General features: G+C 49.2%; 1 protein-coding gene across 1 annotated transcript in view; it reads right to left on the bottom strand.

Annotated features, from left to right (window-relative positions):
* The window catches only part of PRADC1 (protease associated domain containing 1), a 28,204-nt gene that overhangs the window by 10,286 nt on the left and 508 nt on the right, over window positions 1-17,410 (bottom strand). Inside the window, exon 2 of the mRNA XM_040335949.1 lies at window positions 15,913-16,013. Coding sequence (XP_040191883.1) covers window positions 15,913-16,013 — 101 coding nt within the window. The remainder of the gene's footprint in view (window positions 1-15,912; window positions 16,014-17,410) is intronic.

The following is a 17,410-nucleotide window of genomic DNA, read 5'->3' as shown; positions in this document are numbered from 1 at the left end:
TACCTATGCCCTCACTAGAGAGCGGTGACATCACTGAGAATGTACCTATCCCCTCACTAAAGAGCGGTGACATCACTGAGAATGCAGCCTATCCCTTCACTAGAGAGCGGTGACATCACTAAGAATGTAGTCTGTCCCCTCACTAGAGAGCGATGACATCAATGAGAATGCAGCCTATCCAATCACTAGAGAGCGGTGACATCACTAAGAATGTAGTCTGTCCCCTCACTAGAGAGCGGTGACATCACTGAGAATGCAGCCTATCCAATCACTAGAGAGCGGTGACATCACTGAGCATGTAGCCTATCCAATCACTAGAGAGCGGTGACATCACTGAGAATGTAGCCTATCCCCTCACTAGAGAGCGGTGACATCACTGAGCATGTAGCCTATCCAATCACTAGAGAGCGGTGACATCACTGAGAATGTACCTATCCCCTCACTAGAGAGCGGTGACATCACTGAGAATGTAGCCTATCCAATCACTAGAGAGCGGTGACATCACTGAGAATGTAGCCTATCCCCTCACTAGAGAGCGGTGACATCACTGAGAATGTAGCCTATCCAATCACTAGAGAGCGGTGACATCACTGAGAATGTACCTATGCCCTCACTAGAGAGCGGTGACATCACTGAGAATGTAGCCTATCCCCTCACTAGAGAGCGGTGACTTCACTGAGAATGTACCTATCCAATCACTAGAGAGCGGTGACATCACTGAGAATGTACCTATCCCCTCACTAGAGAGCGGTGACTTCACTGAGAATGTACCTATCCAATCACTAGAGAGCGGTGACATCACTGAGAATGTAGCCTATCCCCTCACTAGAGAGCGCTGACATCACTGAGAATGTACCTATCCAATCACTAGAGAGCGGTGACATCACTGAGAATGTACCTATCCCCTCACTAAAGAGCGGTGACATCACTGAGAATGCAGCCTATCCAATCACTAGAGAGCGGTGACATCACTGAGAATGTAGCCTATCCCCTCACTAGAGAGCGGTGACATCACTGAGAATGTACCTATCCCCTCACTAGAGAGCGGTGACATCAATGAGAATGCAGCCTATCCAATCACTCGAGAGCGGTGACATCACTAAGAATGTAGTCTGTCCCCTCACTAGAGAGCGGTGACATCACTGAGAATGCAGCCTATCCAATCACTAGAGAGCGGTGACATCACTGAGAATGTAGCCTATCCCCTCACTAGAGAGCGGTGACATCACTGAGCATGTAGCCTATCCAATCACTAGAGAGCTCTGACATCACTGAGAATGTAGCCTATACCCTCACTAGAGAGCGGTGACATCACTGAGAATGTAGCCTATCCCCTCACTAGAGAGCGGTGACATCACTGAGAATGCACCTATCCCCTCACTAGAGAGCGGTGACATCACTGAGAATGTACCTATGCCCTCACTAGAGAGCGGTGACATCACTGAGAATGTACCTATCCCCTCACTAGAGAGCGGTGACATCACTGAGAATGTAGCCTATCCCCTCACTAGAGAGCGGTGACATCACTGAGAATGTAGCCTATCCCCTCACTAGAGAGCGGTGACATCACTGAGAATGTAGCCTATCCAATCACTAGAGAGCGGTGACATCACTGAGAATGTAGCCTATCCAATCACTAGAGAGCGGTGACATCACTGAGAATGTACCTATGCCCTCACTAGAGAGCGGTGACATCACTGAGAATGTAGCCTATCCCCTCACTAGAGAGAGGTGACATCACTGAGAATGTAGCCTATCCCCTCACTAGAGAGCGGTGACATCACTGAGAATGTAGCCTATCCCCTCACTAGAGAGCGGTGACATCACTGAGAATGTACAAATCCAATCACTAGAGAGCGGTGACATCACTGAGAATGTAGCCTATCCAATCACTAGAGAGCGGTGACATCACTGAGAATGCAGCCTATCCAATCACTAGAGAGCGGTGACATCACTGAGAATGCAGCCTATCCCCTCACTAGAGAGCGGTGACTTCACTGAGAATGTACCTATGCCCTCACTAGAGAGCGGTGACATCACTGAGAATGTAGCCTATCCCCTCACTAGAGAGCGGTGACTTCACTGAGAATGTACCTATCCAATCACTAGAGAGCGGTGACATCACTGAGAATGTACCTATCCAATCACTAAAGAGCGGTGACATCACTGAGAATGCAGCCTATCCCTTCACTAGAGAGCGGTGACATCACTGAGAATGTAGCCTATCCCCTCACTAGAGAGCGGTGACATCACTGAGAATGTAGCCTATCCCCTCACTAGAGAGCGGTGACATCACTGAGAATGTACCTATCCCCTCACTAGAGAGCGGTGACATCAATGAGAATGCAGCCTATCCAATCACTAGAGAGCGGTGACATCACTAAGAATGTAGTCTGTCCCCTCACTAGAGAGCGGTGACATCACCGAGAATGCAGCCTATCCAATCACTAGAGAGCGGTGACATCACTGAGCATGTAGCCTATCCAATCACTAGAGAGCGGTGACATCACTGAGCATGTAGCCTATCCCCTCACTAGAGAGCGGTGACATCACTGAGCATGTAGCCTATCCAATCACTAGAGAGCGCTGACATCACTGAGAATGTAGCCTATACCCTCACTAGAGAGCGGTGACATCACTGAGCATGTAGCCTATCCAATCACTAGAGAGCGCTGACATCACTGAGAATGTAGCCTATACCCTCACTAGAGAGCGGTGACATCACTGAGAATGCAGCCTATCCCCTCACTAGAGAGCGGTGACATCACTGAGCATGTAGCCTATCCAATCACTAGAGAGCGCTGACATCACTGAGAATGTAGCCTATACCCTCACTAGAGAGCGGTGACATCACTGAGAATGTAGCCTATCCCCTCACTAGAGAGCGGTGACATCACTGAGAATGTAGCCTATCCAATCACTAGAGAGCGGTGACATCACTGAGAATGTAGCCTATCCAATCACTAGAGAGCGGTGACATCACTGAGAATGTAGCCTATCCAATCACTAGAGAGCGGTGACATCACTGAGAATGTAGCCTATCAAATCACTAGAGAGCGGTGACATCACTGAGAATGCAGCCTATCCAATCACTAGAGAGCGGTGACATCACTGAGAATGCAGCCTATCCCCTCACTAGAGAGCGGTGACTTCACTGAGAATGTAGCCTATCCAATCACTAGAGAGCGGTGACATCACTGAGAATGTAGCCTATCAAATCACTAGAGAGCGGTGACATCACTGAGAATGCAGCCTATCCAATCACTAGAGAGCGGTGACATCACTGAGAATGCAGCCTATCCCTTCACTAGAGAGCGGTGACATCACTAAGAATGTAGTCTGTCCCCTCACTAGAGAGCGATGACATCAATGAGAATGCAGCCTATCCAATCACTAGAGAGCGGTGACATCACTAAGAATGTAGTCTGTCCCCTCACTAGAGAGCGGTGACATCACTGAGAATGCAGCCTATCCAATCACTAGAGAGCGGTGACATCACTGAGCATGTAGCCTATCCAATCACTAGAGAGCGGTGACATCACTGAGAATGTAGCCTATCCCCTCACTAGAGAGCGGTGACATCACTGAGCATGTAGCCTATCCAATCACTAGAGAGCGGTGACATCACTGAGAATGTAGCCTATCCAATCACTAGAGAGCGGTGACATCACTGAGAATGTACCTATCCCCTCACTAGAGAGCGGTGACATCACTGAGAATGTAGCCTATCCCCTCACTAGAGAGCGGTGACATCACTGAGAATGTACCTATGCCCTCACTAGAGAGTGGTGACATCACTGAGAATGTACCTATCCCCTCACTAGAGAGCGGTGACATCACTGAGAATGTAGCCTATCCAATCACTAGAGAGCGGTGACATCACTGAGAATGTAGCCTATCCCCTCACTAGAGAGCGGTGACATCACTGAGAATGTAGCCTATCCAATCACTAGAGAGCGGTGACATCACTGAGAATGTACCTATGCCCTCACTAGAGAGCGGTGACATCACTGAGAATGTAGCCTATCCCCTCACTAGAGAGCGGTGACTTCACTGAGAATGTACCTATCCCCTCACTAGAGAGCGGTGACTTCACTGAGAATGTACCTATCCAATCACTAGAGAGCGGTGACATCACTGAGAATGTAGCCTATCCCCTCACTAGAGAGCGCTGACATCACTGAGAATGTACCTATCCAATCACTAGAGAGCGGTGACATCACTGAGAATGTACCTATCCCCTCACTAAAGAGCGGTGACATCACTGAGAATGCAGCCTATCCAATCACTAGAGAGCGGTGACATCACTGAGAATGTAGCCTATCCAATCACTAGAGAGCGGTGACATCACTGAGAATGTACCTATGCCCTCACTAGAGAGCGGTGACATCACTGAGAATGTACCTATCCCCTCACTAAAGAGCGGTGACATCACTGAGAATGCAGCCTATCCCTTCACTAGAGAGCGGTGACATCACTAAGAATGTAGTCTGTCCCCTCACTAGAGAGCGATGACATCAATGAGAATGCAGCCTATCCAATCACTAGAGAGCGGTGACATCACTAAGAATGTAGTCTGTCCCCTCACTAGAGAGCGGTGACATCACTGAGAATGCAGCCTATCCAATCACTAGAGAGCGGTGACATCACTGAGCATGTAGCCTATCCAATCACTAGAGAGCGGTGACATCACTGAGAATGTAGCCTATCCCCTCACTAGAGAGCGGTGACATCACTGAGCATGTAGCCTATCCAATCACTAGAGAGTGGTGACATCACTGAGAATGTACCTATCCCCTCACTAGAGAGCGGTGACATCACTGAGAATGTAGCCTATCCCCTCACTAGAGAGCGGTGACATCACTGAGAATGTACCTATGCCCTCACTAGAGAGTGGTGACATCACTGAGAATGTACCTATCCCCTCACTAGAGAGCGGTGACATCACTGAGAATGTAGCCTATCCAATCACTAGAGAGCGGTGACATCACTGAGAATGTAGCCTATCCCCTCACTAGAGAGCGGTGACATCACTGAGAATGTAGCCTATCCAATCACTAGAGAGCGGTGACATCACTGAGAATGTAGCCTATCCAATCACTAGAGAGCGGTGACATCACTGAGAATGTAGCCTATCCCCTCACTAGAGAGCGGTGACTTCACTGAGAATGTACCTATCCAATCACTAGAGAGCGGTGACATCACTGAGAATGTAGCCTATCCCCTCACTAGAGAGCGCTGACATCACTGAGAATGTACCTATCCAATCACTAGAGAGCGGTGACATCACTGAGAATGTACCTATCCCCTCACTAAAGAGCGGTGACATCACTGAGAATGCAGCCTATCCAATCACTAGAGAGCGGTGACATCACTGAGAATGTAGCCTATCCCCTCACTAGAGAGCGGTGACATCACTGAGAATGTACCTATCCCCTCACTAGAGAGCGGTGACATCAATGAGAATGCAGCCTATCCAATCACTCGAGAGCGGTGACATCACTAAGAATGTAGTCTGTCCCCTCACTAGAGAGCGGTGACATCACTGAGAATGCAGCCTATCCAATCACTAGAGAGCGGTGACATCACTGAGAATGTAGCCTATCCCCTCACTAGAGAGCGGTGACATCACTGAGCATGTAGCCTATCCAATCACTAGAGAGCTCTGACATCACTGAGAATGTAGCCTATACCCTCACTAGAGAGCGGTGACATCACTGAGAATGTAGCCTATCCCCTCACTAGAGAGCGGTGACATCACTGAGAATGCACCTATCCCCTCACTAGAGAGCGGTGACATCACTGAGAATGTACCTATGCCCTCACTAGAGAGCGGTGACATCACTGAGAATGTACCTATCCCCTCACTAGAGAGCGGTGACATCACTGAGAATGTAGCCTATCCCCTCACTAGAGAGCGGTGACATCACTGAGAATGTAGCCTATCCCCTCACTAGAGAGCGGTGACATCACTGAGAATGTAGCCTATCCAATCACTAGAGAGCGGTGACATCACTGAGAATGTAGCCTATCCAATCACTAGAGAGCGGTGACATCACTGAGAATGTACCTATGCCCTCACTAGAGAGAGGTGACATCACTGAGAATGTAGCCTATCCCCTCACTAGAGAGCGGTGACATCACTGAGAATGTAGCCTATCCCCTCACTAGAGAGCGGTGACATCACTGAGAATGTACCCATCCAATCACTAGAGAGCGGTGACATCACTGAGAATGTAGCCTATCCAATCACTAGAGAGCGGTGACATCACTGAGAATGCAGCCTATCCAATCACTAGAGAGCGGTGACATCACTGAGAATGCAGCCTATCCCCTCACTAGAGAGCGGTGACTTCACTGAGAATGTACCTATGCCCTCACTAGAGAGCGGTGACATCACTGAGAATGTAGCCTATCCCCTCACTAGAGAGCGGTGACTTCACTGAGAATGTACCTATCCAATCACTAGAGAGCGGTGACATCACTGAGAATGTAGCCTATCCCCTCACTAGAGAGCGCTGACATCACTGAGAATGTACCTATCCAATCACTAGAGAGCGGTGACATCACTGAGAATGTACCTATCCCCTCACTAAAGAGCGGTGACATCACTGAGAATGCAGCCTATCCCTTCACTAGAGAGCGGTGACATCACTGAGAATGTAGCCTATCCCCTCACTAGAGAGCGGTGACATCACTGAGAATGTAGCCTATCCCCTCACTAGAGAGCGGTGACATCACTGAGAATGTACCTATCCCCTCACTAGAGAGCGGTGACATCAATGAGAATGCAGCCTATCCAATCACTAGAGAGCGGTGACATCACTAAGAATGTAGTCTGTCCCCTCACTAGAGAGCGGTGACATCACCGAGAATGCAGCCTATCCAATCACTAGAGAGCGGTGACATCACTGAGCATGTAGCCTATCCAATCACTAGAGAGCGGTGACATCACTGAGCATGTAGCCTATCCCCTCACTAGAGAGCGGTGACATCACTGAGCATGTAGCCTATCCAATCACTAGAGAGCGCTGACATCACTGAGAATGTAGCCTATACCCTCACTAGAGAGCGGTGACATCACTGAGCATGTAGCCTATCCAATCACTAGAGAGCGGTGACATCACTGAGCATGTAGCCTATCCAATCACTAGAGAGCGCTGACATCACTGAGAATGTAGCCTATACCCTCACTAGAGAGCGGTGACATCACTGAGAATGTAGCCTATCCCCTCACTAGAGAGCGGTGACATCACTGAGAATGTAGCCTATCCAATCACTAGAGAGCGGTGACATCACTGAGAATGTAGCCTATCCAATCACTAGAGAGCGGTGACATCACTGAGAATGTAGCCTATCCAATCACTAGAGAGCGGTGACATCACTGAGAATGTAGCCTATCAAATCACTAGAGAGCGGTGACATCACTGAGAATGCAGCCTATCCAATCACTAGAGAGCGGTGACATCACTGAGAATGCAGCCTATCCCCTCACTAGAGAGCGGTGACTTCACTGAGAATGTAGCCTATCCAATCACTAGAGAGCGGTGACATCACTGAGAATGTAGCCTATCAAATCACTAGAGAGCGGTGACATCACTGAGCATGTAGCCTATCCAATCACTAGAGAGCGGTGACATCACTGAGAATGTAGCCTATCCCTTCACTAGAGAGCGGTGACATCACTAAGAATGTAGTCTGTCCCCTCACTAGAGAGCGATGACATCAATGAGAATGCAGCCTATCCAATCACTAGAGAGCGGTGACATCACTAAGAATGTAGTCTGTCCCCTCACTAGAGAGCGGTGACATCACTGAGAATGCAGCCTATCCAATCACTAGAGAGCGGTGACATCACTGAGCATGTAGCCTATCCAATCACTAGAGAGCGGTGACATCACTGAGAATGTAGCCTATCCCCTCACTAGAGAGCGGTGACATCACTGAGCATGTAGCCTATCCAATCACTAGAGAGCGGTGACATCACTGAGAATGTAGCCTATCCAATCACTAGAGAGCGGTGACATCACTGAGAATGTACCTATCCCCTCACTAGAGAGCGGTGACATCACTGAGAATGTAGCCTATCCCCTCACTAGAGAGCGGTGACATCACTGAGAATGTACCTATGCCCTCACTAGAGAGTGGTGACATCACTGAGAATGTACCTATCCCCTCACTAGAGAGCGGTGACATCACTGAGAATGTAGCCTATCCAATCACTAGAGAGCGGTGACATCACTGAGAATGTAGCCTATCCCCTCACTAGAGAGCGGTGACATCACTGAGAATGTAGCCTATCCAATCACTAGAGAGCGGTGACATCACTGAGAATGTACCTATGCCCTCACTAGAGAGCGGTGACATCACTGAGAATGTAGCCTATCCCCTCACTAGAGAGCGGTGACTTCACTGAGAATGTACCTATCCAATCACTAGAGAGCGGTGACATCACTGAGAATGTACCTATCCCCTCACTAGAGAGCGGTGACTTCACTGAGAATGTACCTATCCAATCACTAGAGAGCGGTGACATCACTGAGAATGTAGCCTATCCCCTCACTAGAGAGCGCTGACATCACTGAGAATGTACCTATCCAATCACTAGAGAGCGGTGACATCACTGAGAATGTACCTATCCCCTCACTAAAGAGCGGTGACATCACTGAGAATGCAGCCTATCCAATCACTAGAGAGCGGTGACATCACTGAGAATGTAGCCTATCCCCTCACTAGAGAGCGGTGACATCAATGAGAATGCAGCCTATCCAATCACTCGAGAGCGGTGACATCACTAAGAATGTAGTCTGTCCCCTCACTAGAGAGCGGTGACATCACTGAGAATGTAGCCTATCCCCTCACTAGAGAGCGGTGACATCACTGAGAATGTACCTATCCCCTCACTAGAGAGCGGTGACATCAATGAGAATGCAGCCTATCCAATCACTCGAGAGCGGTGACATCACTAAGAATGTAGTCTGTCCCCTCACTAGAGAGCGGTGACATCACTGAGAATGCAGCCTATCCAATCACTAGAAAGCGGTGACATCACTGAGAATGTAGCCTATCCCCTCACTAGAGAGCGGTGACATCACTGAGCATGTAGCCTATCCAATCACTAGAGAGCTCTGACATCACTGAGAATGTAGCCTATACCCTCACTAGAGAGCGGTGACATCACTGAGAATGTAGCCTATCCCCTCACTAGAGAGCGGTGACATCACTGAGAATGCACCTATCCCCTCACTAGAGAGCGGTGACATCACTGAGAATGTACCTATCCCCTCACTAGAGAGCGGTGACATCACTGAGAATGTAGCCTATCCAATCACTAGAGAGCGGTGACATCACTGAGAATGTAGCCTATCCCCTCACTAGAGAGCGGTGACATCACTGAGAATGTAGCCTATCCCCTCACTAGAGAGCGGTGACATCACTGAGAATGTAGGGTATCCCCTCACTAGAGAGCGGTGACATCACTGAGAATGTAGCCTATCCAATCACTAGAGAGCGGTGACATCACTGAGAATGTAGCCTATCCAATCACTAGAGAGCGGTGACATCACTGAGAATGTACCTATCCCCTCACTAGAGAGCGGTGACATCACTGAGAATGCAGCCTATCCCCTCACTAGAGAGCGGTGACATCACTGAGAATGTAGCCTATCCCCTCACTAGAGAGAGGTGACATCACTGAGAATGTACCTATGCCCTCACTAGAGAGCGGTGACATCACTGAGAATGTAGCCTATCCCCTCACTAGAGAGCGGTGACTTCACTGAGAATGTACCTATCCAATCACTAGAGAGCGGTGACATCACTGAGAATGTAGCCTATCCCCTCACTAGAGAGCGCTGACATCACTGAGAATGTACCTATCCAATCACTAGAGAGCGGTGACATCACTGAGAATGTACCTATCCCCTCACTAAAGAGCGGTGACATCACTGAGAATGCAGCCTATCCCTTCACTAGAGAGCGGTGACATCACTGAGAATGTAGCCTATCCCCTCACTAGAGAGCGGTGACATCACTGAGAATGTAGCCTATCCCCTCACTAGAGAGCGGTGACATCACTGAGAATGTACCTATCCCCTCACTAGAGAGCGGTGACATCAATGAGAATGCAGCCTATCCAATCACTAGAGAGCGGTGACATCACTAAGAATGTAGTCTGTCCCCTCACTAGAGAGCGGTGACATCACCGAGAATGCAGCCTATCCAATCACTAGAGAGCGGTGACATCACTGAGCATGTAGCCTATCCAATCACTAGAGAGCGGTGACATCACTGAGCATGTAGCCTATCCCCTCACTAGAGAGCGGTGACATCACTGAGCATGTAGCCTATCCAATCACTAGAGAGCGCTGACATCACTGAGAATGTAGCCTATACCCTCACTAGAGAGCGGTGACATCACTGAGCATGTAGCCTATCCAATCACTAGAGAGCGCTGACATCACTGAGAATGTAGCCTATACCCTCACTAGAGAGCGGTGACATCACTGAGAATGCAGCCTATCCCCTCACTAGAGAGCGGTGACATCACTGAGCATGTAGCCTATCCAATCACTAGAGAGCGCTGACATCACTGAGAATGTAGCCTATACCCTCACTAGAGAGCGGTGACATCACTGAGAATGTAGCCTATCCCCTCACTAGAGAGCGGTGACATCACTGAGAATGTAGCCTATCCAATCACTAGAGAGCGGTGACATCACTGAGAATGTAGCCTATCCAATCACTAGAGAGCGGTGACATCACTGAGAATGTAGCCTATCCAATCACTAGAGAGCGGTGACATCACTGAGAATGTAGCCTATCAAATCACTAGAGAGCGGTGACATCACTGAGAATGCAGCCTATCCAATCACTAGAGAGCGGTGACATCACTGAGAATGCAGCCTATCCCCTCACTAGAGAGCGGTGACTTCACTGAGAATGTACCTATGCCCTCACTAGAGAGCGGTGACATCACTGAGAATGTAGCCTATCCCCTCACTAGAGAGCGGTGACATCACTGAGAATGTACCTATCCAATCACTAGAGAGCGGTGACATCACTGAGAATGTACCTATCCCCTCACTAGAGAGCGGTGACATCACTGAGGATGTAGCCTATCCAATCACTAGAGAGCGGTGACCTCACTGAGAATGCAGCCTATCCATTCACTAGAGAGCGGTGACATCACTGAGAATGTCAGGTCTTCACAGGTGTGTGTTTGTTCACAGGTCTTCACAGGTGAGTATAAAGTGGCTGTACAAGCTCCCAGAGGAGCTGGCTCCCAGTTGATGGTGGCTTCACATGTGGACTTTCTGATCAGAAGTGCATTCTTTGATCAAAAGTGCGAGTTAAAAACCAGGAGTTTGAAACAGGAGGTAAGACAGGAGTCTTCATTATTTTTTTCAATCACTGATCCAGAACAAGCTTGCAGCTAATAAAGTTGGAACTCTTGCTATATAGATTCAGCGGTGCAGCAGACGCTCTCATCTTAGTCTGCTCACCCCAGGGATAGTGAGAGCAGGACGCTCTCAAACGAGTCGGCTCTCCCCAGGGATAGTGCAGCCAGGCAGGGTCCACCACACCCCCCTAGCCAATTGATCCAGGGTTGCACCGATCGCCGTTAAGGGGTCAGGAAGGAATTTTTTCCCCCGATCGCTGCAGATTGGCACAGCACGCCTGGGGTTTTTCGCCTTCCTCTGGACCAATCGGGGAGAGAAGACTCAACGAGTGACGGCTCACTTGGACAGTCTTCCACCCATCACGTCCGGCGTCTCGCGGCTCTTCCCGCATCCGCGCCAGACCAGGCCTCATTCGCGGCCGCCGCAATTAGGAAAGACTGATGACAATGTGACTGGCGACAATGGCTAATCTGCGATACTCTGCGCACTCTATTCGGGGTCTGAGACAATTCGCAACAGCATTACCAGCCGTCACCAAAAAGGCCTTAAAAATAGAGCAACTTTTGAGATTCGATCGACGATCGACCATCAAAAATTTTAACTATTTAACCCAGCTCGAGCACATATCATGTGCTTTGATCAACACAAGATCGGCAGTAAAACACCGATTAGAAATCCACGATTTCTTACTACAAAACGATCTAGACTGCCTCTTTTTTACAGAAAGCTGGCTCTCAGACGACTGCAACACCATTCTCGGAGAATTGGTGCCAGAAAACTATTGCATTATAACGGAAAACAGAATAGGGCAAAGAGGAGGAGGCCTGGCGGTGATCCACAAGAATCGCATTACAATCACTAAGCCAGCCCTTCAAAATCCTCTTCCATTCATGGAAACCCTTACTCTTCAACTTCAAACTTCCCCCCAGGAGACTGTTCACATTCTCCTCTGCTATAGGCCACCGGGGCCAAAATCGCAGTTTTTGCCATCTTTAACGGAGTTTATATCCACTTATACCCTTAACAGCAAACACCTTTTGCTGCTCGGGGACTTTAATCTGTGGGCCAGCTCCGCACAGGATCCCATTGCGGACACCTGCATCGATCACCTGGAAGGATTAGGACTACAGCAACTTATATGCGGGCCAACACATGCTTCAGGTCACACACTCGACCTAATTTTCAGACAAAATCTGAAAATAAGCATTTTAGAAAATGAACCATTGCCATGGACAGACCACCATGCAATTAATTTCATAATCTCCAAAATTCCCCCAGTGATAAAAGCACCCAAACCGGTGACAATACACTGGGCTAGGTCTCAGAAGAAGCTCCATTCGGAACTCTTCAAATCTACCTTGGGAAACAGAATCAAAACAATCCATCCACATCAAACAGCCGCAGATACACTGGACGCCATAAACGCAGCCCTGCTACAGTCAGCCGATTTAGTAGCACCGAAACGCAAAGCCTGCATCCGAAAAAGAAAGTCCGGCTGGTTCAACAACCAGCTGTCGCTTTTGAAGCAAGAGCGCAGAGGGGCGGAAGCCGCCTGGAAAAGAAGTCCTGCAGAGGATAACCTCATCATCTACAAGGCAATAACAACACGATATCATAAAGAAATCTTCAAAGCCAAGAAACATCATTTTTCTTTGGCGATTAACAGCGCCCTAAACCGCCCCCGCGAACTCTTCAAGATGGTCACCCAGACCATGAATCCAGGATGTCTTGAAGTCCCCAACTCAGACACCCAAGAGTTCTGCAATGAACTATCGGATTTCTTCATCAACAAAATTGAAAGAATCCGGGAAAGCATCATGCAAAACAATACCCCCCTCAACCCCACCGTCAATCAACCACAAAACACCCACAGAAACGCTCTACAATCAACAAAGTTCACTCTGGAACCGATCTCCATCGATACCACAAAAAATATCATTGGTGCTTTGCGGAACAGCACATCGCCCAATGATATCATCCCCACCAAACTGCTGAAGGAATGTGCCGACATCCTGGCACCACCCATCACACAGCTTATAAACCAGTCATTTAAGGAAGGCATAGTGCCATCCCTGTTGAAAGAGGGCACAATCCAGCCCATCTTGAAAAAACCTAACCTGGATCCCAAGGACCCAACTCACCGCCGTCCCATAACAGGCCTAAATGTTCTCTCCAAGATAATGGAGAAAGTAGTGGTACAACAGCTGCAACAGCATCTAGATACCCACAATCTACTGGATCCATTACAATCAGGCTTCCGTCCCGGACACGGGACAGAAACGGCCTTACTCAAAATATGGGACGATGCCCTCGAGGCCGCAGACGAAGGAGAATCTTGTCTCCTGATTCTGCTGGACCTAAGCGCAGCCTTTGACACGGTAGACCACAAACTGTTACTGATGCGACTAGCCAAGGTAGCAGAAGTCGCAGAAGGTGATTTACCATGGTTTTCTTCCTTTCTTGAAAACCGATCACAAACAGTTAAATTGGGTTGTTTCACGTCGGAAAAGCGCACGGTGTCATGTGGAGTCCCCCAAGGATCCCCCCTGTCACCGGTGCTTTTCAACATCTATCTTCGCCCTCTCTTTGATATTATCAGTAGCCAAGAACTACTCTATCACTCTTATGCAGACGATACGCAACTGTATTTTCGCATCTGCAACAAAAAGGATCATCATCTCAGTTTAGAGAAATGTCTCTCTTTGATAGAAAACTGGATGACTAAGGCCTCGTACACACGACAGAGAAACTCGACGTGCTTGGCACGTCGAGTTCCTCGTCTCGTTTTGGGATGAAGCCGCCGAAGAGCTCGGCGGGCCGCCTTCTCCTATAGAACAACGCGGCCAACGAGAAAATAGAGAACATGTTCTCTATTTTCTCGTCGAGCTCCTCGGCGGCTCCATCGAGCCAAAACTGTACAGACGACAGAGATTCTCGGCAGAATCCGGGTTTTGACCGAGTTTCTCGGCGAATTCTGCCGAGAATCTCTGTCGTGTGTACGAGGCCTCAGAGTTATCTTAAACTCAACAGTTCAAAAACAGAACTCCTTATGTTTCACGCCAGCAGAAAGAGTCAACTGGCAACAACCTGGACACCCCCGCCCATTCTGGGCCAAATCATCACCCCTAGCTCCAAAGTCAAAAGTCTCGGGGTCATCTTCGACACCTTCATGACAATGGACACAAATAGGGTCAGTAGTCAGCGGAGCGCACCATCTGTTGCGCCTACTACGCAGACTTATTCCATTTATCCCCAAAGAAGACGTAGAAGTCGTGGTGGGAACAATCGTGAATTCCAGACTGGACTATGCTAACGCCCTGTACCTCGGACTCCCAAAGTACCAAATCTCCCGTCTGCAAGTCGTTCAGAATACGGCCGCCAGACTGGTGACTGGGAATAAAAAATGGGAATCAATCTCACCTTCGTTGAGAACCCTTCACTGGCTGCCAGTAAAAGACAGAATTGCATTTAAAGCACTCTGCCTGACACATAAGTGCATCCATGGGAAGGCTCCGCAATATCGTTGCGACAAGATAGAACCTCACAATTCGAATCGCGTTCTGCGATCCACCGACCAAAATCTGGTCAGGGTACCAAAAACCAAATACAAGTCCAAAGGAGAAAGAAGGTTTGCTTTTCAGGGTCCGAGACTATCGAACGCTTTACCAACCAGCATTCGGTTGGAGGAAAACCACCTGACTTTCAGAAGACGGATCAAAACTCTGCTCTTTTGATGTCATGAGACACGAACAACTAGCGCCCAGAAGCGATTCAGTTCGCATGCGCCGCGCTTTATAAGTTTTTCATTCATTCATTCATTCAATGTACCTATCCCCTCACTAAAGAGCGGTGACATCACTGAGAATGCAGCCTATCCCTTCACTAGAGAGCGGTGACATCACTGAGAATGTAGCCTATCCCCTCACTAGAGAGCGGTGACATCACTGAGAATGTAGCCTATCCCCTCACTAGAGAGCGGTGACATCACTGAGAATGTAGCCTATCCCCTCACTAAAGAGCGGTGACATCACTGAGAATGCAGCCTATCCCTTCACTAGAGAGCGGTGACATCACTGAGAATGTAGCCTATCCCCTCACTAGAGAGCGGTGACATCACTGAGAATGCAGCCTATCCCCTCACTAGAGAGCGGTGACATCACTGAGAATGTAGCCTATCCCCTCACTAGAGAGCGGTGACATCACTGAGAATGCAGCCTATCCCCTCACTAGAGAGCGGTGACATCACTGAGAATGTACCTATCCCCTCACTAGAGAGCGGTGACATCACTGAGAATGTACCTATCCCCTCACTAGAGAGCGGTGACATCACTGAGAATGTAGCCTATCCAATCACTAGAGAGCGGTGACATCACTGAGAATGCAGCCTATCCCCTCACTAGAGAGCGGTGACATCACTGAGAATGTACCTATCCCCTCACTAGAGAGCGGTGACATCACTGAGAATGTACCTATCCTCTCACTAGAGAGCGGTGACATCACTGAGACTTACAAACACTCCTCCGAAGTCCTTGGCGGGGGTGGCGGTGAATATGTAGCGGATGTCCCCGGGACTCAGCACCTGGAAGTACAGATATTCCTGGAGACGGACACCTGTGGGGGGGGGAAGAGGGCGTGGTCAGCCACCAGGGGGCGGTACATAAACAGGGAGAGACATCCCATAATAACCCCCGGTGCATTTCCCAATCATACAGGGTCAGACATCACCCCCATGATCCCCCAGCTGTTACCCCAATCATCCAGGGTCAGACATCACCCCCATGATCCCCCAGCTGTTACCCCAATCATACAGGATCAGACATCACCCCATGATCCCCCAGCTGTTACCCCAATCATCCAGGGCCAGACATCACCCCCATAATCCCCCAGCTGTTACCCAAATCATACAGGATCAGACATTACCCCCATGATCCCCCAGCTGTTACCCCAATCATCCAGGGCCAGACATCACCCCCATAATCCCCCAGCTGTTACCCAAATCATACAGGATCAGACATCACCCCCATGATCCCCCAGCTGTTACCCCAATCATACAGGATCAGACATCACCCCCATGATCCCCCAGCTGTTACCCCAATCATCCAGGGCCAGACATCACCCCCATAATCCCCCAGCTGTTACCCAAATCATACAGGATCAGACATCACCCCATGATCCCCCAGCTGTTACCCCAATCATACAGGATCAGACATCACCCCATGATCCCCCAGCTGTTACCCCAATCATCCAGGGCCAGACATCACCCCCATAATTCCCCAGCTGTTACCCAAATCATACAGGATCAGACATCACCCCCATGATCCCCCAGCTGTTACCCCAATCATACAGGATCAGACATCACCCCATAATCCGCCAGCTGTTACCCCAATCATACAGGATCAGACATCCCCCCATGATCCCCCAGCTGTTACCCCAATCATACAGGATCAGTCATCACCCCTTTATCCCCCAGCTGTTACCCCAATCATACAGGGTCAGACATCACCCCCATGATCCCCCAGCTGGTACCCCAATCATACAGGATCAGACATCACCCCCATGATCCCCCAGCTGTTACCCCAATCATACAGGATCAGATATCACCCCACGATCCCCCAGCTGTTACCCCAATCATACAGGATCAGACATCACCCCATGATCCCCCAGCTGTTACCCCAATCATACAGGATCAGACATCACCCCTATGATCCCCCAGCTGTTACCCCATACATACAGGATCAGACATCACCCCTATGATCCCCCAGCTGTTACCCCAATCATACAGGATCAGACATCACCCCTTTATCCCCCAGCTGTTACCACAATCATGCAGGATCAGACATCACCCCCATGATCCCCCAGCTGTTACCACAATCATACAGGATCAGGCATCACCCTATGATCCCCCAGCTGTTACCCCAATCATACAGGGTCAGACAGACATCACCCCACGATCCCCCAGCTGTTACCCCAATCATACAGGATCAGACATCACCCCACAATCCCCCAGC

This window comes from Rana temporaria, chromosome 1 (assembly GCF_905171775.1).
Source record: "Rana temporaria chromosome 1, aRanTem1.1, whole genome shotgun sequence".
In the NCBI taxonomy this organism is placed as follows: domain Eukaryota; kingdom Metazoa; phylum Chordata; class Amphibia; order Anura; family Ranidae; genus Rana; species Rana temporaria.
This window is presented reverse-complemented; position numbering and strand designations above follow the sequence as displayed.